This window comes from Eretmochelys imbricata, chromosome 10 (assembly GCF_965152235.1).
Source record: "Eretmochelys imbricata isolate rEreImb1 chromosome 10, rEreImb1.hap1, whole genome shotgun sequence".
Taxonomy (NCBI): domain Eukaryota; kingdom Metazoa; phylum Chordata; order Testudines; family Cheloniidae; genus Eretmochelys; species Eretmochelys imbricata.
Window position 1 is genome coordinate 23774694 of NC_135581.1, and position 24523 is coordinate 23799216.

At 44.7% G+C, this 24523-nt stretch overlaps 1 protein-coding gene across 1 annotated transcript in view; it reads left to right on the top strand.

Moving 5' to 3' along the window:
• The window catches only part of TEKT5 (tektin 5), a 63513-nt gene extending 40709 nt beyond the window's left edge, over nucleotides 1–22804 (top strand). The window contains exons 6-7 of the mRNA XM_077828996.1: nucleotides 6844–6998; nucleotides 22591–22804. Of these exons, the coding sequence (XP_077685122.1) occupies nucleotides 6844–6998; nucleotides 22591–22804 (369 nt within the window). The remainder of the gene's footprint in view (nucleotides 1–6843; nucleotides 6999–22590) is intronic.
• Nucleotides 22805–24523: the final 1719 nt, after the last annotated feature.

Genomic DNA, 24523 nt, shown 5'->3' on the forward strand with positions numbered 1-24523 from the left:
AAGTTTGGTCTCCACCATGAAATCTGGTCTTTTGTATACTTTTACTCTATACTATATAGATGTCACAGGGGAGACCAGCATTTCTCAAACTGGGGATCCCGACCTAAATGGAGGTTGCGGGGCCAGGGTGTTACAACATTATTGTAGGGGGGGCCGGGGTATTGCCACCCTTACTTCTGCACTGCCTTCAAAGCTGGGTGGCTGGAGAGGGAGGCTGCTGAACGAGAGCCCAGCTCTGAAGGCAACAGCCCAGAAATAAGGGTAGCAATACTATACCATGCCATCCTTCTTTCTGCCCGGCTCCTGGGGCAGTGCTGTCCGGCTGCCGCTGTCCGGCTGCCCAGCTGTGAAGGCAGTGCCACCAACAGCAGCAGGATAGAAGTAAGGGTGGCCATACCCCAAACCCCCTACAACAACCTTGCAACTCCCTCTGCCCCCATTACCCTCCTTTGGGTCAGGACCCCTACAGTTACAACACCGTGAAATTTCAGATTTAAATATCTTAAATCATGAAATTTAGGATTTTTAAAATCCTATGACCGTGAAATTGACCAAAATGCAACATGAATTTGGTAGGGCCCTACCCATAAGATAATACTATCAAACTTCAGAATTACATCGCCTTCCATGGCTTCCAGCTGATGTTGGAAGCCAATAGGAAATATGGCTGTGATCCAAGTGATATGGCCCCTCCTGTCTTGATGGGACCTTGGGCTCTGGGTATCACAGTGCTTCTTAACCGTTTTTTCATTTGCGGACCGCTACAACATTTGGAGGTGTGGACCCCTTTGGATATGTTAGACAAATCTGTGGACCTCCAGGAGTCTGTGGACCACAGGCTGAGAACCACTGGTGTGTAGGAAACCTCCTGCCTCCTTCCGCCACCACCAGGACATTCAGGGTGAGAAGTGGAGTGTAAGAATACGAATACAAATAAAAACAGTTTTTCAAGAGTCACAGGTTTGACGCATACCAACACACACTCAGGACTGAAAATGTTAGCAAAGGTGTCAGAGTTCAACGTCTGCTGGTGTGTTTGTATATGCATTGTGAGCACATGTGAACGTGCAACTGCTCCTGCACACACATGGAGGTAGGGTAGGAAATGGGGCCAGAGTGAGCATCTGGCCCCAATGTTCTCTTTGCTCACTGAAGGTGAAATTGAAGACAATGGGCTGTTCACAGGAGACTAAGAACACAGTTGTGGGATGGAGTCTGTCAAGCTTAGACATTTGTAAAACACGCACTGCCATATATTGGATCTACTCATAGGAGCATTGCCCAGAGTAGATAATAGTGGGCTCTGCTCTGTCCCTTTCACATCATAGAAAGCTCTGTGCTTTTAATAGAATAGTTCACTCAAGCTGGAGGAGAGGGGGCAGGACACAGTCACTGTTACAGCCTATCGGTTACAGTAGTGGCAACGCATTGTTATCTGGGACTGTGGCCAGTGGAACTGCACTGTTCACATATGGGCATATCTCCACCACTTCCCTGCTCCTTCCACAACCTCCCATGTGCTCACTCAGACTAAGTCACCGCAGTGGACAAGGGGCTGCTGAGTCCCTCTGCTTCCTTTCCCTCACAAATACATTTCAAACTGCCTCTCCCCTCCGGGGAGCTGTTTTTACGTAATCAGGGTGTGGTGCTAGTCTACTCTGGGCTGCTTCAATTGCTTAGTAAAGCAGGCAGGAACCACTTGCTGAGCTAGCCTGAACCATCCCATCCACCTGCTCATGAGACAAACAAGGAAAGGGCTGGCAGGCGCTATCGTGGCATGCCTCACTCAGGGTCAAGCTGAGAATGCACAAGTCCTAGATTCCATTTTAAGCAGAAACCCAGGACCCACCCAGGGATAAAGAATTAGTTATGAATACATTTTTGCCTGATATTTTATGTGCTGAGGAGACTTGGGCCAGATTTTTTATCTGCATTACACACTTTTTTTTTTCAAAAAGATTTTGAATGAATTGTAGTACTCACAAAAGTGAGATTAATATGTTGGACCAACATCACCTCAAGCGTAGCACTGCTGGAGGCAAAGGAATTACACCCTAGCGAATTTGGCCCACTGGCGCACAACCAGGCATAGCAGGCAAAGAGCTACTGTAGACACAGAAGCTGCAATACAAACACAGGAAAGGAGGACCCTGATAAGCAATGACTGGCCTCTAGAAGTAGCGTGTGTTTCTTTCCCTCAGATTCCTGTTACACCCAGGCAGGCTGAAGTAATATTTTGGTTTGCATTAAAGGTAAATAGTGATTTTAGTAGCCTGAGCGAGGTATAGTACTAAGAGGCTCTGTAAGATCTCACCCACGAACATCTGCTAAACCACTGGCAACATAGCTAGAAACTGGATCTTTTGTCAGGGTAGAAGGAGGGAGAGCTCCTTGTAATATTAAAAACAACCCTAGCAGCACTGAGCACAGCTACAAATGGCTAAGGAGATTTTGCTGACATTGGAAACTACTCAAATTCTACCTTTTGAACAACAACAATAGATCAGAAAAAAAAACTTTTGGACCTACTGCGTTTGCTAAATGGGAAGAAAAAGGATGTGGATTTTGTGCAGAATGAATCACCATCCACTTAGCTTCATTAGGTCTTTTGCTCTGATTTCTATCCTGAGGGGGTAAAATAAGCTATATGTAGCTGGTAGCACAGTATGTACAATATCTGTATATATAACAATACAATCTTATCACTACGTTTTTCTTCTGTGGAATAGGTGGCTACAAAACTCATACTGTTAGTGGTGTAAGTATATACAAGGTTACTTATATGGTGATTACTGAATTACAAAAGGAAATGATAAAATGAGCAGGAGAGAGGTGCTACTCTCTTAGCTTCACTTCCTTTCAATACAATTTGCATTCTAGTCATAGAATCAGACTGTTTTGCTATAGGGAAAATCCTGCAATACTTTGCAAACGGACAAAGCCTCCTTAGGAATCAAAGTCTCTGGGCAGCCGCCTGCCATCCTGACAACAGCTATCCGTCCACATAGATCAGTTCTTGTCAGTTCCCAAACTTGTACCAGTTTAAACTAAATCAGTTTAAAGAACAAACCTTCAGTGACTCTTAAGCCAGTCAAACTGAAATAAGTAGCCACACATGGGGTTGCACTGATGTATTGACGTCAGTTTCTAAACTGTACAACTAATCAATACAACTCATGTGTGGGTAAGGCCTATGTGGCTTATTTTATTTTAGTTTGACCTGGCTTTGTCTGCTCTAAATATAAAAGTCTAAAAAAGTTCAGTTTAACTGAAGGGTGTTTAAAATCCATTTGATTAAACTCATGCAAATCTCTGAGTGGCCACAGCAGTTTATATAACTTATTTTGGTCCGTACCCAACCTGCATAAGCCAGCTGTAAAAGAGATATAGATGTCCAGGCAGGGGTTTGCACCGGTTTAACTGAACTAGTTTTTAAACAGACTTCAAGTTAAACTGGTGGAACTGTTGTGTGATGACAAGCCCAAGAAAAGGTAGGAGTTCTCAGAAACTTAGGGAGCTCTATCTGCATTGAAAATGTCCTTTACATCCCCAAAACATGCCTACTACCTCAGGAGAAATCCAGGCATTTTTTCCAAGTCCTTATCAGCATTGCCATTTCCAAAGGTTATGAATGTGCTAAAACTACCAGCCTTATTTTGTTCATCTCATGCTATCAGATAATGGATAGCACCGAGTGGCAACTGTTGGATACCAGGCAGAGTGCCCCTCTGACCACATCTGGTCTCTCCAAGCACACCCCCACTCTAGGTCTCAGGCCGTCACCAGTCATGGGATGGAATCATATGATTCTCCCTGTGTAGTCCCCGGTGTAACAACCATGACCACCCAAGCAGGTTGAGGTTTCTTGAAGCTAACAGTTTCAAACTGAGAAAATTTAAAGTGACAAAATACCAGTGCAGTTACAGGTTAGTGATTTTTATAATGGGGATTCTTCTCAGGTAAGTGCCCTCATTTAAAGACTGGCTGTATAAATAATTGGCTTTGTAACAGTTCCCCATCTAATGTAATCTAAAGAGAACAAGATAAGCAGTACCCATGGCCATGTGGATTAATTTAGAGTGTAAAATTGGGCTAAGGGTTGCAAAAATCACTCACGCTTGGCAGTCTCAGCTGAGGAGAGGCAAGGAGCCTAAATGGGCACCCAAGTTTACATATCCTCCCACCCCTAAAGACTGTCAGCTCCAGGTTCAGGGTGAGACAACCTGAAGAAGATTGTACTGTCAATGCATGTGCCGTACCGGTTTTGTGAATAAAAAGGACTTCAATTACTAGTCACATTGATGCCTCAATATAGATTATAAAAGTGTCAAGTAATGGGTTGATCACACGGGCTATGAAGAGTTAGGATCAGTGAAATTAATGCACCATCATGCAATGGATGGAACATGTTACCTTATCTATATTGAATCTGTACAGGCAAGACAAAACTTTGACTTTTCCCGGGTGTTTTTCTTATTTTTATTATAGTTTAAATCAGAGAGCCTACAGGCTCTAGGGCATGAAGGATACTGTTATTGCAGGCGATCAAGCTACTTTACAGTTTAAAATTATGCTGTTCTAACTGCACTGGCATCTCCCCTTTGGGGCTACTTCCATTTTAAAAAGGTTGGCTTTACACACAAGCTGCTTTTATTTTTGCTCTGCTCAGAGAGGAGTTTTTGAAAACTTCTGAATTCAGCTCCAGTGTGAAAGATTGAATGTGATTCATATGTTCTTGCACAAGGCATTGCTGAAACATTTGGAGTATGCAGTGGTTTCCAAGGGGCCAAACTGGGTCACTGTGCTAAGATTTTTGACACCATGACACGGGTAGAAATAAAGAAATCAGTGTAAGTTTGGAATGAAAATGGCAGCTTATCCATGTCTATGAGCACCTGTGCAACACGTCCACTGCTCAAGCTGCATCTTTTTGATGTGGAAACAAATTGGAGAATGGAGCAAAAGGGAAATAAATTCCTATAAATCTATAACCCCATTACTCTAACAAAGTCCTCTTTGAAACTGGCTTTAGACAGTATGACATTGTTAGAAATTGTTTCCCAGAAAAGCTCTGTGTTTTACTTCTGCACATTCAGGAGAGGGGTCAGGATCCAGTCAAAGGAACTTACACTCCATTTTGTTTACAAAACTCGCAGTCTGCAATTGGAAAGACATGGCTTGTTTTCAAGCAGACTTACCAGAGTGCTCTGGTGTTGCAGGAAATGACTGCAAATAAGTGATATAGCTTTCTGAGATGCAATTATAGGGGCCTCCGCTTGACTATTCTGTGTGTGTTTGTTCTCATGTCCCTCAGAGGAAGGGACAAACACTGTCTTCAGTACTAAACCAACACAATATGGAACAAAGATACTTGGTTGCCTTAATTTAGGAGATTTATTATGGATTAACAACAAAGTGATGTCAGAAACTAGCCAGTTTTAATGAGAAGTTACACATTTTAAAAAGAAAACCAGAGTCTGAGAACCCTGAACAGTTCACTAGCCTTGTCATTTCCAGCAGCAACTTCTGCTGTGGTAGAGGAGATCAGTTTCAAAGAGGAATCTGTGGAGTCCAACTCCCAGGCCTATAGACTTCATGTTGCTGAGGGGCTTCTGTCCTTCTGATGGCCTGGGGTTGAGACCGTGCACATTCCATGATCATACTGACTTTTCAAAGGTTTATAGTTGGTCCTGTAATCAGTGAAGCAATGTGAAGTCAGAGCTAGGATAAACAAGGACAAAACAGAACCCAACATTCTATTTAACAGCTATTGAACATTTTTATCAATGACCTGGAAGAAAACAAAATAATCCCTGGTAAAGTTTGCAGATGACACAAAAATTTACCACTAGAGAGGTAAATAATGAAGAGGTCAGTTCGCTGATATGCAAGCCGGGCACAAGCAAGCAATATGCATTTTAATATGGCTAAATGCTAATGTATACATCTAGGAACAAAGAATGTAGGGCATACTTACAGGATGGGGGACTCTATCTTGGGAAGCAGTGACTCTGAAGAAGATTTGGGTTGGGGGGTCATAGTGGATAATCAGCTGCACTTGAGCTCCCGGTGCAGTGTTGTGACCAAAAGGGGTAGTGCAATCCTTCAGATACATAAGAAGGGGAATTTTGAGTAGTAGAGAGGTTATTTTACCTTTGTATTTGGCACTGGTGCATGTGCTGCTGGAATATGGTGTCTGGTTTTGGTGTTGACAGTTCAAGAAGGATGTTGACAATTGGAGAGGGTTCAGAGAAGAGCCACGAGAATGTTTAAAGGATTAGAAAACATGCCTTATAATGACTGACCATCTACTTAACTTAACAAAGAGAAGGTTAAGGGATGACTTGATTACAGTCTATAGGTACCTACATGGGCAGAAGATGATAATGGGCTTTTCAATCTAGCAGAGAAAGGCATGCCATGATGGAAGGGCTGGAAGTTGAAGTGAGACAAATTCAGACCAGAAATCAGGCATACATTTTTTATTGGCGAGGATATTTAAACATTGGAACAATGTTCTCAGACAGCATGTTTCTAGGTTCCTATGAGCACATTCTCCTCTTGTTCTGGGCTCAGAGCTCCCATTAATGGTGATCTTTACACAGAAAAGGGAAAAACTTACTTGCATAGGGATTCCTATCTTCTGTTCATTATCCCTTTGAGAACAGTGGAAAATATTCTCCTTAGCTAATGGAAGCTGCTGTCCATATGTTGGGCTAATTTTGCTGCTCATATATAGCTCAACACAAATGCTTACATATAAACTGAAGTAGGGAAAGGTAATAGTGTAGAATTCCAATGAAGTATATGGCGAGGCCTATAAAAATGCTCTGTTTTATTCAGACACTTCAAGAAATCTTCCAGACAGAAAATACAATCATGTTGCTGGAGAGAGCTATAATGGCAAAGGAGTGCCCACTGAAAGTAGCTCAGACCCGCCTGGAGGGAAGAACAAGACGACCCAATGTAGAACTTTGCCGTGACATACCTCAATTTAAGTAAGTGCATGCCCTGGTTCACCCATCTGTCAGATGGTAGTTCTAGGAAACAATTTCAGATGGATTAACTCTGAGCTATTTCAATGAATGCAGAGCCCACAAAGAGAGATGTCACACAATACTTAAAGATTAGAATGATATTGGTTACTTGATAATAATTAATTAAAATTGTAAGACCTGGAAGAAAGAGGTATAAATCCAGACCAAGTATGTCCAAATTCAAACCACGAGCCCATACTTGAGATTCTGAGCATGTGCAATTCCCACTGAAGTCCTCCTACCTTCAGTATGTTGCAGGTGGCTGGCATCTCTTGGGATTCAGTCCTATATTTGATTTCTGATTATTGAACTGTTTTGCAAGCCTATTCAATAGGTAATAGAAGGTTTTCTCTTCAACAATTGCTTAATTTAAAAATGTTAAGTGCTTTGGCTCTAGAATTGGCTATTACCTCAGCAACAGTTTCCTTTCTGCAGCTTCTGTCATATGAAACAAATTATACTTTTATTACATGTACAGATAAGCTGCAGTCTCATAGTATCTGCCACTGTTCTGTATTTCGCCCTACAAGAAAAGCAGGTGAGCATACATATTCACCTCTAGCTCAAATCGTGCCTTTACTCTGAGGCCTTGGGTGGTTGCCAAGATAGCCCACAGCTATGATGCCGATCTGCCATTTACCGTACCTAGATGATAGGGTCTTACTGCCTGTGCTTGCTCTTCCCCAAGCTACTCTCCTGAAGGTCCCTTTCATCTCTCTTCAACTTATTGTGCCTTTTTTCTTCGCTGCTTCCTTGTACTTGAAACCTTTTGATCTTCCGTAGCATTGAACCACCACTTTCTCCTTTAAATGATTCCTTAAACACACACCTTCAAAGTTTGCTGATGAAAGTCCACTAGAGAAAAATATTTATCAACCCTCCCTCTGCCTCCCAAAACCCTGCATCACTGAGACTGACCTCCAACTGGGCTTTGTGTATCTGAACTTCATGGGTTGCCTGAATTCGAACGTAAGGTCTGTGGAGAGGGGGCCACTTCATCCTTTGGGCTCTCCACTGCATCAGGCATGCGATTGATGCTCCAGAATTACAACTGTGGTTCCTGAGTCAACAAAGCATTCAAGCTCTATTGAAGTCAATGGGATATAAGCATGTGGTTAGCTGCTTTGCTGAATTGGGGCCAGACTGTGACAAATGTGCAAACTTCAGAGGACAAAATTCAGATGGGAGTCAAAGCCAGATTGTTTCAAAGCCCCATCAACTGGGTCATAGATTAAGAGCTTCACAATATTTGGTTTTCCAGACCCAGCTAAAGCAATTTATGCCTGGTCTATACACAGATTTAGTACCAGTACAATTATTTTAACTAAGAGTGTGGATTTAAAAAAAATACTCATACCTATACTATGCCTAGTGGATGCAATTATGGTATGAAGGTGCCTTATTATAGCATAGCTTTATTCCACTTCCGAATGACGCAGTCATGTGCATATTGATGCCAATTCTCATGCTCTTAGATTGTGTTTGGAGACATCAGAGATCAAGGAGTTGACCATCCATACAATACTCAATCCCGATTCCATCAGGAAGGTGGTCATGGATGAGAATCAGTACCGCAGCACGGTCAATGGAGAAGGGTGTTGGAGCAAAGACACAGCCCTGCTTGACACCAGGGCGAATGATGAATGGTTCAGTCTCTGAGCCATTGCACAGAATGGTGGCAGTCATCCCATCATGGAGTAGTCTGATGATGGAAATGAATTTCTGTGGACAGCCACACCTACACAGCACCTTCCATAGGGCATCACGATTGACAGAATCAAAGGCCTTGGTTAGATCGATGAATGTCATGAACAGTTCCTGGTGTTGCTCTTTACACTTCTCCTGAATCTGTTGTGCCATGAAGATCACGTCAGTTATGCCTTGGGATGGCCTGAAGCCACACTGTGATTCGGGGAGAGTTCCTTGGCAAGGGGGAGAAGACGGTTTAGTAGGACCCGGGCAAAGATCTTCCTTGCAATGGAGAGGAGGGCAATACCTCTGTAGTTCCCACACAAAGATTTGTCCCCTTTCTTGAATATTGTAACAAAGTCAGGTGGAATTTCTTTGCAGGTCCAGATTTTGTTGAGGAGCTGGCAAAGTTTGTGCTGGAGCATTGTTCCACCAGCTCTAAAAACCTCAGCTGGGATGCTGTCTGGGCCTGGTGTCTTGTGATTTTTTTGTCTGGTTGATGGCACACTGGACTTCCTCAGAATATGGGGGATCAGCAAGGTGTTCCATTGCCGAGCAGTGTGGAATAGACTTGATGGTGTCTTCAGAGACCATGGATTCGCGATTTAGTGGGCTCTCAAAGTGTTCCTTCCAGCGTTGTTTAATGGCCGCATTGTCATTAAGGAGGGTGGAGCCATCCTGCAAATGTAAGGGGGTTGGGTCTTTGGAGCTTGAAAGAAGCTTCTCAAGTCATCCTGATCTATGAAACCCTGGAACTCAGAGGCCTTCTCTTGCTACCACTTATTTTTGATGTCCCGTAGCCTCCTTTGGACTTTGGCTTTGAGCACGTGATAAGTCTCACATTTTCGATGGTTAGAGGAGTCATTTTACCAGTTACAGATTGCAGTTCTAAACCCTTTTTGCAGATGGTTATCACAGCCTGGGTCTCTCTCTCAACATCGGGAAAAGCAAGGTACTCTACCAGCCCCCACCTAGACAAACTACTCTTACATGTACGCCACAAATCACCATCAGCAGAGAGCCCCTGGAGTAGATGTGGACCATTTTCCATATCTTGGCAGCCATCTCTCCCAAACAGCCACCACTGACACGGAAATTGAATACAGACTCTGCCGTGCCAGCACATTTTTTGGAAGACTACTTAAATGAGTCTTCAATGATAGGGATCTGCAAATAGTCACCAAGAGCTAGGTTTACAAGGCAGTTGTCATCCCCACCTTTCTCTATGGGTGTGGGACCTGGGTAACCTACAGATGACAACTCAAGTGGCTGGAGTGGTTCCAGCAGCGCTGCCTCAGGAGGATTCTCAGGATCATCTGGGAAGACTGACATACTAACATCAGCGTTCTCTCTGCAGCTAACATCACCAGTATAGAAGTGCAGGTCATGAAAAACCATCTCCACTGGGCTGGCCACTGTGTACATATGCCTGACACTCGCCTCCCGAAGCAAGTACTCTTCTCTCAATTAAGTCAGGGAAGAAGGGCTCGCAGAGGGCAGTGGAAGTACTTCAAAGAAATACTGAAAATACATCTGAAAACGGGAGGCATCAACCCAACAAACTGGGAAGACTTGGCGCAGAACAGAACACAGAGGTGCCACACCATACACCAAGCCACAGCTTACTCTGAGGGGAACAGATGTGCTCATGAGGCAGAGAAACGACAAAGGAGGAAAGAAAGGACACAACATGCCAGCCAACAACTGTCTCCTCCAAGATTACATCTGTCACTTCTGTGGGAAAATCTGCAGGGCATGAATTGGACTCCTCAGCCACTTAAAAACCCATCGGTGAACTCCCTTGGCAGACGTCATCCTTGCATCGAGGGATAGCCGAAGAATTCCATTTCCACAGTATAAGCTGAACAAGTATAAACACTTATATAATGATACAATGGTGTCCACCCTAGGTGGGCTGTGACACAAAGTCAGAGTCAAGCAGCCCCATCCTGCTTATTCCTACCTCGAGCGTCCTGAATTGGAACCCAAGGTCCCCTACCAGCCCCCGATAGACTTGGGAGAGAAGAGAGGGTTTTCAGACTCCTGGGCACCACGGATAGACTGACAGCCTGGCTGGGCTGAGAGTGCAGGGGCTGTGCTGCGCTTGCCAGAGTGGGGTGCTGTTGTACTGGTGCCCCACCTCACAGCAGGACATGGACTTCATGCAGGAGACAGCAAGTCCTATTCATCGAAGAACATCTGGTTTGCTGTGACTGAACTCTGATTGCAGCCTAGGCTGATGAACTTATCAGGGTTCTCCATGGTACTTGACCCTGCCTGCACCGAGGTTCTGAACCTTGATCTCCTGCCATGAAACATTCAGCCCCAACATGGGGACAGTGTCTTGAGACCTTGGAGGGTGGGGCTGAAATTCTCTGACTTCTCCACAAGTAAAGCAGAATTGTCAGTGTCTTGAACACTTCTTGACCAACCCGGATTCCGACAGGAGTAGCAGCAAGTTCTAATATCCAGCTGATAGCTCTACAGAATAGTACTGGGGTGCGAATGCATCCCTGTGGCACACCTGAGGTCATGCAGAAATGTAGCTGGGAACCAACGTGCACTCTCACAGTGGCACCTATGTGAAGATGAGCAGATTTAGAATGCCAGCTGCTTTCGCTGTGAGCCAACGTGCTGATTGGTCAGCTGAATCAAAAGCTGTTTTGATTTCAACACATGCCACATGAAGCGGGGGGTTAAATTCTCAGTGCAGCTCAGCCAGGAGTTGAAGGATAAAGACAGTGCCCATTGTCAACAGCCCAGCTATGAAACCTGATTGCTGTGGATGACTATGTCTGGTAAGGAGAGGCTGCATCCTGCTCAGCAAAGACCTTTCCAGAGCAAAACAGCAATGAAATCAGTCTGTAACTGTCACACTCAATGTGAGATCTGTTGCCCTGGTACAGGGACATTATGAGGGCACCTCTCTATTCTGCTGGTACTTTGCCTGATGCCCATGCTTTTAAGAACAGTTGAGGCAGGCCAATGCTCACTCGTTTGGAGGCATCTTTGAGTGACTCGATTGGAACACCATCGGCTCCAGCAGCATATCCATTTAGTCCCTTTGTATGACTTTTCATACAGAGGATCAATGTTCATCCCTGGGTCCACAGCTGCGTGGGTTGCCAGGTCACGTAGCTCCGGAGAGCTGTCAGCAAGTCCGGATTCAGCATGCTTTCAGAATGTGTTTTCCATCTATCCCAGACCTCGTCCATCGATGAGCAGGGAGAGCCATCTGGTTTCATGATGGGGATGTTAGAAGGCTGTTCATGGCTGCCAGCCAGGTGCGTAATCGCTCTGTAGGCAGGATGCAGACTGATGTACTTTAGGCAATCCTTGACTTTGTTGGCCAGAGATTTGATATAGATCATCCATTTATGTTCTTGGACATCTCCCTTCTTGCATGCATCTCCCCCCCCCACACACACACACTTTTTTGCTACTATATCAGGCCACCTCAGAAAGCCAAGGTTTCTTGCATGATTGTCTGAAGCCAATTTTTCCAGTGGCAGCATGTAAAAACATGCAAAGACGATGAAGGAAAAAAACAAACTAATATATAAATATTGAGGTACCTGGGAACCCAAATCTATATCTAGTTGTTTATTTATCTACTAGGAAGTTGTGCTTCATGTTTGGTGCAGAAGTAGAAAAGGAAATGGGGGAACATGAGGGGGGGTCTAGATAATCTTAACATTCTTTAAACTTAAAGCCAAAAACACCCCCTGATAAAAACAAAACATCAACAAAGGAACGAGCTGCAGGAATAAAAACAGAATGCATGCAGAAGTCCAGCAACAGAGTGGGGGCTATCCAGTTTATTGCACCCAATGCAGCAAGTATGATTACCTGCCCTATGGGCAGGTGGTGTATGTGTGCATTCGGTGCAAGGAGCTCCTGGCCCTCAGAGACCAAGTATGGGCTTTGGAGACCAGAGTGGCTGAACTGAAGGAGCTAAGGGAGACAGAGAGGTACATAGATGAGACTTTCTGGGACACAGTAGAACAGTCCCACCCCTGCCTGCTCTGACAGCCTCTGTGCTATTGAGGAGAATGAAAGTCTCAGGGAAGGAGAACATCTAACTGGAGCAAAGGGAAATAATCCCATACTTGGGACCCTCCTTCCAGATGATGGTGTGGTATCCTCTAGCACTGAGGATACCTCTCCAGGGGAGGGAACTCCAGTTATTACCAAGAGACAGATAGTAGTTATGGGGGATTTGATCATTAGAAACATAGATAGCTGGGTTTGCGATGACCGGGAAAACCGCATGGTGACTTGCCTGCCTAGTGCGAAGGTTGCGGATCTCTCTAGGCATCTAGATAGACTTATGTGTAGTGCTAGGGAGGAGCTGGTGGTCATGGTACTTGTAGGTACCAGTGCTATAGGGAAGGATAGGAGAGAGGTCCTGGAGTCCAAATTTATGCTGTTAGGTAAGAGATTGAAGTCCACAACCTCCAGGGTAGCATTGTCTGAAATGCTTCCAGTTCCACACGCAGGGCCAGTTAGACAGGCAGAACTGCAGGGTCTCAATGCGTGGATGAGACAATGGTGTCAGGAGGAGGGGTTTAGATTTTTTAGGAACTGGGGAAACTTTTGGGAAAAGGGGATCCTATACAGGAAGGATCCTAAACCAAAATGGAACCAGATTGCTGGCACTTAAAATTAAAAAGGTCGTTGAGCAGTTTTAAACTAAGGGCTCGGGGAAAGCCAACAGGTGAGTAGAGACATCCCTTAGGGGAGGATCTATTAATGGACATTCTCTATATCCTACTAAGGAGGAGAGGATGGAAGATGATAAAATACAGGTAGGATCTGATGAGAAACAGTCAAATGAAAAAGAGGCCGATTCAACTACATCATGTAATGGCAGACAGCTAAAAAGTTACAAGTTTTTAAAGTGCTTGTACACAAATGCTAGAAGTCTAAATAATATGAGTGAACTAGAGTGCCTTGTATTAAATGAGGATATTGATATAATAGGCATCACAGAAACTTGGTGGAATGAGGCTAAACAATAGGATACAATAATACCAGGGTACAAAATATATCTGAAGGACAGAACAGGTCGTGCTGGTGGGGGAGTGGCACTATATGTGAAAGAAAGTGTAGAATCAAATGAAATCATAAATGAATAAAAATCTTAAATGAACCAAACTGTACTATAGAATCTCCCTGGATAGTAATTCCATGCTCTAATAATAAGAATATATTAGTAGGGATATATTACCAACCACCTGACCAGGATGGTGATAGTGACTGTGAAATGCACAGGGAGTTTAGAGAGGATATACAAATAAAAAACTCATTTATATTGGGGGATTTCAACTATCCCCATATTGACTGGGTACATGTCACCTCAGGACAGAAAGCAGAGATAAATTCTCTTGACACCTTAAATGACTGCTTCTTGGAGCAGCTAGTCCTGGAACCCACAAGAGGAAAGACAATTCTTGATTTAGTCCTAAGTGGAGCACAGGATCTGGTCCAAGAAGTGAATATAGCTGGATCACTTGGTAATAGTGACCATAATATAATTAAATTTAACATCCCTGTGGTGAGTAAAACACCACTGCAGTCCAAAACTATAGCATTTATTTTCAGAAAGGGGGACTACGGAAAATGAGGAAGTTAGTGAAACTAAAATTAAAAGGTACAGTGCCAAAAGTGAAATCCCTGCAAATTGCATGGACACTTTTTAAAGACACCATAATAGAGGCTCAACTTAAATGTATACCCCAAATTAAAAAAAACATAGAGAAAAAAGTGCCACGGTGGCTAAACAACAAAGTAAAAGAAGCAGTCAGAGACAAAAAGGCATCCTTTAAAAAGAAGTTAAATCCTAGTGAGGAAAATAGAAAGGAGCATAAACTCTGGCAAATTAAGTGTAAAAATATAATTAGGAAGGCCAAAAAAGAATTTGAAGAACAACTAGCCAAAGACTCAAAAAGTAATAGCAATTTTTTTTAAAGTACATCAGAAGCAGGAAGCCTGCTAAACAACCAGTGGGGCCACTGGACGATGGAGATGCTAAAGGAGCAGTCAAGGACGATAAGGCCATTGAGGAGAAACTAAATTAATTCTTTGCATCAGTCTTCAAGGCTGAGGATGTGAGGGAGATTCCCAAACCTGAGCCATTCTTTTTAGGTGATAAATCTGTGGAACTGTCCCAGATTGAGATGTCATTAGAGGTGGTTTTGGAACAAATTGATCAACTAAACAATAATAAGTCACCAGGACCAGACGGTATTCATCCAAGAATTCTGAAGGAACTCAAATGTGAAATTGCAGAACTTCTAACTGTAGTTTGTAACCTATCATTTAAAACAGCTTCTGTACCAAATGACTGGAGGATAGCTAATGTGACACCAATTTTTAAAAAGGGCTCCAGAAGTGATCCCAGCAATTACAGGCCAGTAAGCCTGACTTCAGTACTGGGCAAACTGGTTGTAACTATAGTAAAGAATAAAATTGTCAGACACATAAATGAACATAATTTGTTGGGGAAAAGTCAACATGGTTTTTGTAAAGGGATATCATGCCTCACCAATCTACTAGAATTTTTTAAGGGGTCAACAGGCATGTGGACAAGGGGGAATCTAGTGGATAAAGTGTACTTAGATTTTCAGAAAGCCTTTGAGAAGTTTCCTCACCAAAGGCTCTTAAGCAAAGAAAGCTGTCATGGGATAAAAGGGAAGGTCCTCTCATGGATCCGTAACTGGTTAAAAGACAGGAAACAAAGGGTAGGAATACATGTCAGTTTTCAGAATGGAGAGAGGTGTCCCCCAGGGGTCTGTGCTGGGACCAGTCCTATTCAACATATTCATAAATGATCTGGAAAAAGGGGTAAAAGTGAGGTGGCAAAATTTGCAGATGATACAAAATGACTCAAGATAGTTAAGTCCCAGGCTGACTGCGAAGAGCTACAAAAGGATCTCTCAAAACTGGGTGACTGGGCAACAAAATGGCAGATGAAATTCAATGTTGATAAATGCAAAGTAATGCACATTGGAAAACATAATCCCAACTATACATCTGAAATGATGGGGTCTAAATTAGCTGTTACCACTCAAGAAAGAGATCTTGGAGTCATTATGGATAGTTCTCTGAAAACATCCTCTCAATGTGCAGTGTCAGTCAAAAAAGCTAACAGAATGTTGGGATAAGAAGATATGAGATAAGAAGACAGAAAATATCCTATTGCCTCTATATAAATCCATGGTACACCCACATCTTGAATACTGCATGCAGATGTGGTCGCCCCATCTCAAAAAAGATATATTAGAATTGGAAAAGGTTCAGAAAGGGGCAGCAAAAGAGATTAGGGTATGGAACGGCTGCCATATGAAGGGAGATTAATAAGACAGGGACTTTTCAGCTTGGAAAAGAGATGACTAAGGGAGGATATGATAGAGCTCTATAAAATCATGACTTGTGTGGAGAAAGTAAATCAGGAAGTGCTATTTACTCCTTCTCATAACACAAGAACTAGGGGCCACCAACCAAAATTAATAGGCAGTAGGTTTAAAACAAACAAAAGGAAGTATTTTTTCACACAACACACAGTCAACCTGTGGAACTCCTTGCCAGAGATGTTGTGAAGGCCAAGACTATATATAACAGGGTTCAAAAAAGAACTAGGTAAGTTCATGGAGAATAGGTCATCAATGGCTGTTAGCCAGGATGGGCAGGGTTGGTGTCCCTAGCCTCTGTCAGAAGCTGGGAATGGGTGACAGGGGATGGATCATTTGATGATTACCCATTCTGTTCATTCCCTCTGGGGAACCTGACATTGGCAACGGTTGGAAGACAGGATACTGGGCTAGATGGACCTTTAGTCTGACCAGTATAACTGTTCTTATGTTCAATTGTCATGGGCTTTATAAACTGAGAGAAATCAGGAAGCACTGGATAGTTCATGAGTCTATTCTCTTGTCCAAGTCCAGTTTAGATGGAAGAGATTCCAAACCTTGCAAACTCAGGATATTTTCAGATAAATACCCAAATATTTCGATGTTTCCCCAAAGTATATCTGAGCTATTCACATCATCTGGGTCTGCAAGAAATTTCCAGTGTTTTCCCCCACACTTGAACAGGCTCATACTATTGCTAAGGAAGAAATTCTTATGGTATTTCATCACTTCAGCTTTTGGCCTCAATCTGAATCAGTAGCACTATGAACACATGAACACACAGGGAAAATATTCCTGAACCTCCATGAAAGGATCAGTAACAGGTTGTCAGTTTGAGGTATAATTGCAGGTTTGTAAGTCATTTTACCCAGTCTTGTTCCCCCAGCCTTTGTTCATACAAACACCTGAATCCAAGTCATGACGTGCTTACTCAGGCTAAACTCTGAGTTAGAGTTTTACTGGGCGAAAAATGATATAATCCAGCTCGTGAACTCCCATCTAGCTAATGTAAAACCATTTACTGTCTATTTCCCTCCTTGAAGGATTTATGCTCCTGGAATAATTTGTACTGGTTGTTTCCTCTCATATGGTTAAAAACAAGGATCGTTCAACCCAAAAGCTCAACTGTTATAGCTAGAGGAAGAAAATACCCATTGAAACACTCTTTAAAATCTGAAAATGTTATCAGATTTTGCTGTTTATTTAGAAGGAAGTGCTAATATTGGCACTGGTTCTCTAGCTTGGTGTGCTGCCAACAGTACAGCTGAAGGAATTAGATAAACTACTAATTAATAAAGGAAGGTTAGCTTTGCTGTGCATTTTACTGCATCAACTGGGAAGCTACTTTTGAAGGGGCTCCCCTTCCTACCAGGGAGCAGAGGTGTTTTCACACTTGCTTAGCCCTGGTCTACACTAGGACTTTAGGTCGAATTTAGCAGCATTTACTCGATGTAAACCTGCACCCGTCCACACGATGAAGCCCTTTATTTCGACTTAAAGGGCTCTTAAAATCGATTTCCTTACTCCACCCCTGACAAGTGGATTAGCGCTTAAATCGGCCTTGCTGAGTCGAATTTGGGGTACTGTGGACACAATTCGACGGTATTGGCCTCCGGGAGCTATCCCAGAGTGCTCCATTGTGACCGCTCTGGACAGCACTCTCAACTCAGATGCACTGGCCAGGTAGACAGGAGAAGAACCACGAACTTTTGAATCTCATTTCCTGTTTGGCCAGCGTGGCAAGCTGCAGGTGACCATGCAGAGCTCATCAGCACAGGTGACCATGATGGAGTCCCAGAATCGCAAAAGAGCTCCAGCATGGACCGAACGGGAGGTACGGGATCTGATCACTGTTTGGGGAGAGGAATCCGTGCTATCAGAACTCCGTTCCAGTTTTCGAAATGCCAAAACCTTTGTCAAAAGCTCCCAGGGCATGAAGGACAGAGGCCATAACAGGGACCCGAAGCAGTGCCGCGTAAAACTGAAGGAGCTGAGGCAAGCCTACCAGAAAACCAGAGAGGCGAACGGCCGCTCCAGGTCAGAGCCTCAAACATGCCACTTCTATGATGAGCTGCATGCTATTTTAGGGGGTTCAGCCACCACTACCCCAGCCGTGTTGTTTGACTCCTTCAATGGAGATGGAGGCAATACAGAAGCAGGTTTTGGGGACGAAGAAGATGATGATGATGATGAGGTTGTAGATAGCTCACAGCAAGCAAGCGGAGAAACCGGTTTTCCCGACAGCCAGGAACTGTTTCTCACCCTGGACCTGGAGCCAGTACCCCCGAACCCACCCAAGGCTGCCTCCTGGACCCAGCAGGCGGAGAAGGGACCTCTGGTGAGTGTACCTTTTAAAATACTATACATGGTTTAAAAGCAAGCATGTGAAAGGATTACTTTGCCCTGGCATTCGCGGTTCTCCTAGATGTATTCCCAAAGCCTTTGCAAAAAGTTTCTGGGGAGGGCAGCCTTATTGTGTCCTTCATGGTAGGACACTTTACCACTCCAGGCCAGTAACACGTACTCGGGAATCATTGTAGAACAAAGCATTGCAGTGTATGTTTGCTGGCATTCAAACAACATCCGTTCTTTATCTCTCTGTGTTATCCTCAGGAGAATGAGATATAATTCATGGTCACCTGGTTGAAATAGAGTGCTTTTCTTCAGGGGACACTCAGAGGAGCCCATTCCTGCGGGGCTGTTTGCCTGTGGCTAAACAGAAATGTTCCCCACTGTTAGCCACAGGGAGGGGGGGAGGTTGAGGGGGTAGCCACGCGGTGGGAGGAGGCAAAATGCGACCTTGTAACGAAAGCACATGTGCTATGTATGTAATGTTAACAGCAAGGTTTACCCTGAAAGAGTGTAGCCACTGATTTATAAAATGTGTCTTTTTAAATACCGCTGTCCCTTTTTTTTTCTCCACCAGCTGCATGTGTTTCAATGATCACAGGATCTTCTCCTTCCCAGAGGCTAGTGAAGCTTAGAAAGAAAGAAAAAAAAACGCACTCGCGATGACATGTTCTCCGAGCTCATGCTGTCCTCCCACACTGACAGAGCACAGACGAATGCGTGGAGGCAAATAATGTCAGAGTGCAGGAAAGCACAAAATGACCGGGAGGAGAGGAGGCGGGCTGAAGAGAGTAAGTGGCGGGCTGAAGAGAGTAAGTGGCGGGCTTAAGAGAGTGCTGAAGCTCAAATGTGGCGGCAGCGTGATGAGAGGAGGCAGGATTCAATGCTGAGGCTGCTGGAGGACCATACCAGTATGCTCCAGTGTATGGTTGAGCTGCAGCAAAGGCAGCTGGAGCACAGACTGCCACTACAACCCCTGTGTAACCAACCGCCCTCCTCCCCAAGTTCCATAGCCTCCACACCCAGACACCCAAGAATGTGGTGGAGGGGCCTCCGGCCAACCAGCCACCCCACCACAGAGGATTGCCCAAAAAAAAGAAGGCTGTCATTCAATAAATTTTAAAGTTGTAAACTTTTAAAGTGCTGTGCTTAAAGTGCTGTGTGGCATTTTCCTTCCCTCCTCCACCACCCCTCCTGGGCTACCTTGGTAGTCATCCCCCTATTTGTGTGATGAATGAATAAAGAATGCATGAATGTGAAGCAACAATGCCTTTATTGCCTCTGCAAGCGGTGATTGAAGGGAGGTGGGAAGGGTGGTTAGCTTACAGGGAAGTAGAGTGAATCAAGGGGCGGGGGGTTTCATCAAGGAGAAACAAAAAGACACCGTAGCCTGGCCAGTCATGAAACTGGTTTTCAAAGCTTCTCTGATGCGTACCGCGCCCTCCTGTGCTCTTCTAACCGCCCTGGTGTCTGGCTGCGTGTAATCAGCAGCCAGGCGATTTGCCTCAACCTCCCACCCCGCCATAAACGTCTCCCCCTTACTCTCACAGATATTGTGGAGCACACAGCAAGCAGTAATAACAGTGGGAATATTGGTTTCGCTGAGGTCTAAGCGAGTCAGTAAACTGCGCCAGCGCGCCTTTAAACGTCCAAATGCACATTCTGCCACCATTCTGCACTTGCTCAGCCTGTAGTTGAACAGCTCCTGACTACTGTCCAGGCTGCCTGTGTATGGCTTCATGAGCCATGGCATTAAGGGGTAGGCTGGGTCCCCAAGGATACGTATAGGCATTTCAACATCCCCAACAGTTATTTTCTGGTCTAGGAATAAAGTCCCTTCCTGCAGCTTTTGAAACAGACCAGAGTTCCTGAAGATGCGAGCGTCATGTACCTTTCCCGGCCATCCCACGTTGATGTTGGTGAAACATCCCTTGTGATCCACCAGTGCTTGCAGCACTATTGAAAAGTACCCCTTGTGGTTTATGTACTCGGCGGCTTGGTGCTCCGGTGCCAAGATAGGGATATGGGTTCCGTCTATGGCCCCACCACAGTTAGGGAATCCCATTGCAGCAAAGCCATCCACTATGACCTGCACATTTCCCAGGGTCACTACCCTTGATATCAGCAGATCTTTGATTGCGTGGGCTACTTGCATCACAGCAGCCCCCACAGTAGATTTGCCCACTCCAAATTGATTCCCAACTGACCGGTAGCTGTCTGGCATTGCAAGCTTCCACAGGGCTATCGCCACTCGCTTCTCAACTGTGAGGGCTGCTCTCATCTTGGTATTCATGCGCCTCAGGGCAGGGGAAAGCAAGTCACAAAGTTCCATGAAAGTGCCCTTACGCATGCGAAAGTTTCGCAGCCACTGGGAATCGTCCCAGACCTGCAACACTATGCAGTCTGTGCTCTTCTGTGCTTGTTTGTGCTTGTTTCCCGAGCCCAGAATCGGCGTTGCACAGCATGAACCTGCCCCATTAGCACCATGATGCATGCATTGGCAGGGCCCATGCTTTCAGAGAAATCTGTGTCCATGTCCTGATCACTCACGTGACCGCGCTGACGTCGCCTCCTCGCCCGGTATCGCTTTGCCAGGTTCTGGTGCTGCATATACTGCTGGATAATGCATGTGGTGTTTAATGTGCTCCTAATTGCCAAAGTGAGCTGAGCGGCCTCCATGCTTGCCTTGGTATGGCGTCCGCACAGAAAAAAGGCGCGGAATGATTGTCTGCCGTTGCTCTGACGGAGGGAGGGGCGACTGACGACACGGTTTACAGGGTTGGCTTCAGGGAGCTAAAATCAACATAGGGGGTGTCTTTACATCAAGGAGTATTTCAGGCAGGACTTCACGGAGGGTTCCAATAAGAAATGGTGCACCTAAGTTATTGTTCTTATTGGAACAAGAAGGTTAGCCTGGCCTCTGATTGATACATGGCTAGATTTACCTCGCTGCACCTTCTCTGTGAGTGACTGCAGTGTGACCTAGAGGAATGAGTCCCCTAGACAGGGGAGGAGGCAAATGAGTACAAAACAAATCTGGTCTATTTCTTGTTTTGATCCACTCCATCTATCTTTTACATCTTTGGCTGGCAGCAGATGGTGCAGAAGGACTGCATGCCATCCACATCTCATGGCTGCTCGGCAGAAGATGGTACAGTTCGACTGCTAGCCATCCTCATCTCTTGCCTGCCTGGCAGAAGATGGTACAATACGACTGCTAGCAATCCTCATCTCTTGCCTGCCTGGCAGAAGATGGTACAGTACGACTGCTAGCAATCCGTATCGCCTGCCTGCTCACCATAAGACGGTTCAATAGGACTGACTGCAGGACTAAAGAGAATGACCTGGTCAAGTCACTCCAAATTTAGTCCCTGCGCCCATGTCTGCCCAGGTGCTCCCAGCCGACGTGGCCAGGAGCACCTCGGACATGACGAGGACGACTATCAGTCATACTGCACCGTCTGCTGCCAGAAGGCAATGGGTTGCTGCTACTGCGTAGCAAAGCCGTACCGCGTCTGCCAGCACCAAGGAGACATAGGGTGACGGTTACCTGAGTGGGCTCCATGCTTGCCGTGGTATGGCGTCTGCACAGGTAACTCAGGAAAAAAGGCGCGAAACGATTGTCTGCCCTTGCTTTCACGGAGGGAGGGAGGGAACGGGGGCCTGACGATATGTACCCAGAACCACCCGCGACAATGTTTTAGCCCCATCAGGCATTGGGATCTCAACCCAGAATTCCAATGGGCAGCGGAGACTGCGGGAACTGTGCGATAGCTATCCACAGTGCAATTCTCCGGAAGTCGACTCTAGCCTCGGTACTGTGGAAGCACTCCGCCGAGTTAATGCACTTAATGCACTTAGAGCATTTTCTGTGGGGACACACACACTCGAATATATAAAACCGATTTCTAAAAAACCGACTTCTATAAATTTGACCTTATTCCGTAGTGTAGACATACCCTTAGTCCAACTCGAAGCTTCTTTTTAACACTTAAATCCCCTAAGTCCTGCAGAGAAATCCTAGCCATCCACCACCCTAAAGAACAGACTATAGAAAGGGTTTGTTAGGTATTTGGGTAACTTGTCTCCTCTTCCCTTTTCAGACTCGTCAATGAAGTATTTACAATAGATGACACATTACAGACCCTGAAGCTGCGCCTGCGAGAGGCCCAGGATACTCTTCAGCTGTTGGTCCTTAACAAAGCAAGACTGGAGCATGACCTTTCCGTGAAGGCCAATTCCCTCTTCATTGACAAGAAGTGCATGGACATGCGCAAAACCTTCCCCAGCACCCCACGGCTCATTGGCTACACTTGAAAGGATCCGAGTTTTCCCACGTCCTTTCAGTATGTGACATAAAGGTCGCAAATTATGAAGGAAATACTTTTCTTTTAGTTTTTTTTTAAACACAACCCAATAGAAGTAAACATACCGAAACCAAAACTGTCATAGCACGTTCCTTACAGCTACTCGTTCTGAGCAACTGCAGTCAGTCTGTGTAGTAGGATGACAAACCTTTTCGGACAGAAGCAGATCAACTTGAAAACAGTCCAAAAATCTGTGTGTAAATGTATTGGTGGTGAAAGGTGCTGATGGTTGCCAAATCTAGTATTATAGTGATGTGAACATCTGTCAATTGGGAACTAGAGTCAGACGAACCAAGTTTGATTCATACAGGTTGCAGAACAGCTAGAAGGCAACGACTCTACGTCACTGCTTACCTAGGCTGGATTGAAATTTATTTTGGGGAATTTTTATGGCCTGGGTATGACATTACACTCCATATTCTTTATGGAAATATGCTTATGATATTGATATGGCATAACATATATACTTTATGCAAGATGGCTCGTGTAAGATATCATGGAAAGGTTATGATTTACTGAATGTGATTATCCAATTTGTATGCCTGTATCATTTCTGTATCTGAAGTTAGGAATATTAACCATGTATCTGTATTTCAAATGTGTTACTTTGGGAGTCACCCAGAACAAGCACTTCAGGTACAACAATGACAAAGCCAGACAGCACTGATGGCCCATTAGCAAAGACAATGTATTGTAAAAAAGAGCTTAGTCTTCCTGTGGATGCACCAGACTGCCTCGGAGTAATGGCTGCTACAACCCTGCAGACACATGAGTTTAAGTCACCTGGTACTGGACCCCTTTCCCTCTTAGAATGCCAGTGTTTTTCCACTGGAGGACAAAGGGCTCCCGCCATACACAAAAGTTATATGAGGCAGGGGAGTGACATCATCATGGCTCTCCTCTGCCTCCCCACCCAAAGAGACTCTGAAAAACACCTGGAAGCAAGAACTGAACTGGGGGAAGAAGAGTTGAACCCAGGCTGGAAGGGCATCTAGCTTGTGAGTAATAATACCTAAAGTCTCAGACTGAAGGCCAGTGCAGCTGATTTTCAAGTCTCTCTGAAATCTGCCTGTGACAATATTTAGGGTTAGAAATTACTATTTGTAGCCAATTTCTTTAGTGAATCAAGCTTAGTTTGCACGTTTTGTTTTATTTGTTTAGTAATCTGCTTTGTTCTGTTTGCTATCTCTTTAACCACTTAAAATCTGCCTTTTATAGGAAGAGGGCAAAATTTCATGAGCTTGCGCTGTGCAGATTTTTCTATACAGTGTAAAACTGTATTATTTTGGGTTTATCTCCCAAAAGGGGCGTGCACATGAATCCTGGGTGAAACCTCTCACACAGAGCTGACTTCAGTCTGTGTCTGCAGCTGGCTGTAGCCCTACCTGTGTGTGTGCACTGCAAGAGGCTGGAGAGCCTAATTCAGCAAAATAGGGAGAGGGAATCCAGACTAGTGAAGCAGGAGATGCTCAGTGGAACCCAAGTACATCAGGTGGCATCCTGGGGGGCGGGGGGTGGGTCCAATCTGTCACACTGGGTTATACAGAAGGTCAGCCTAGATGATCACAATGGTTCCTTCTGGCCTTGGAATCTGAAATTGGTCACCTAGAGGTGAAAACCAAGAGACTCCATCTAAGCCTAATTTTTAAAATTAAGTTTCTTGTTCAGG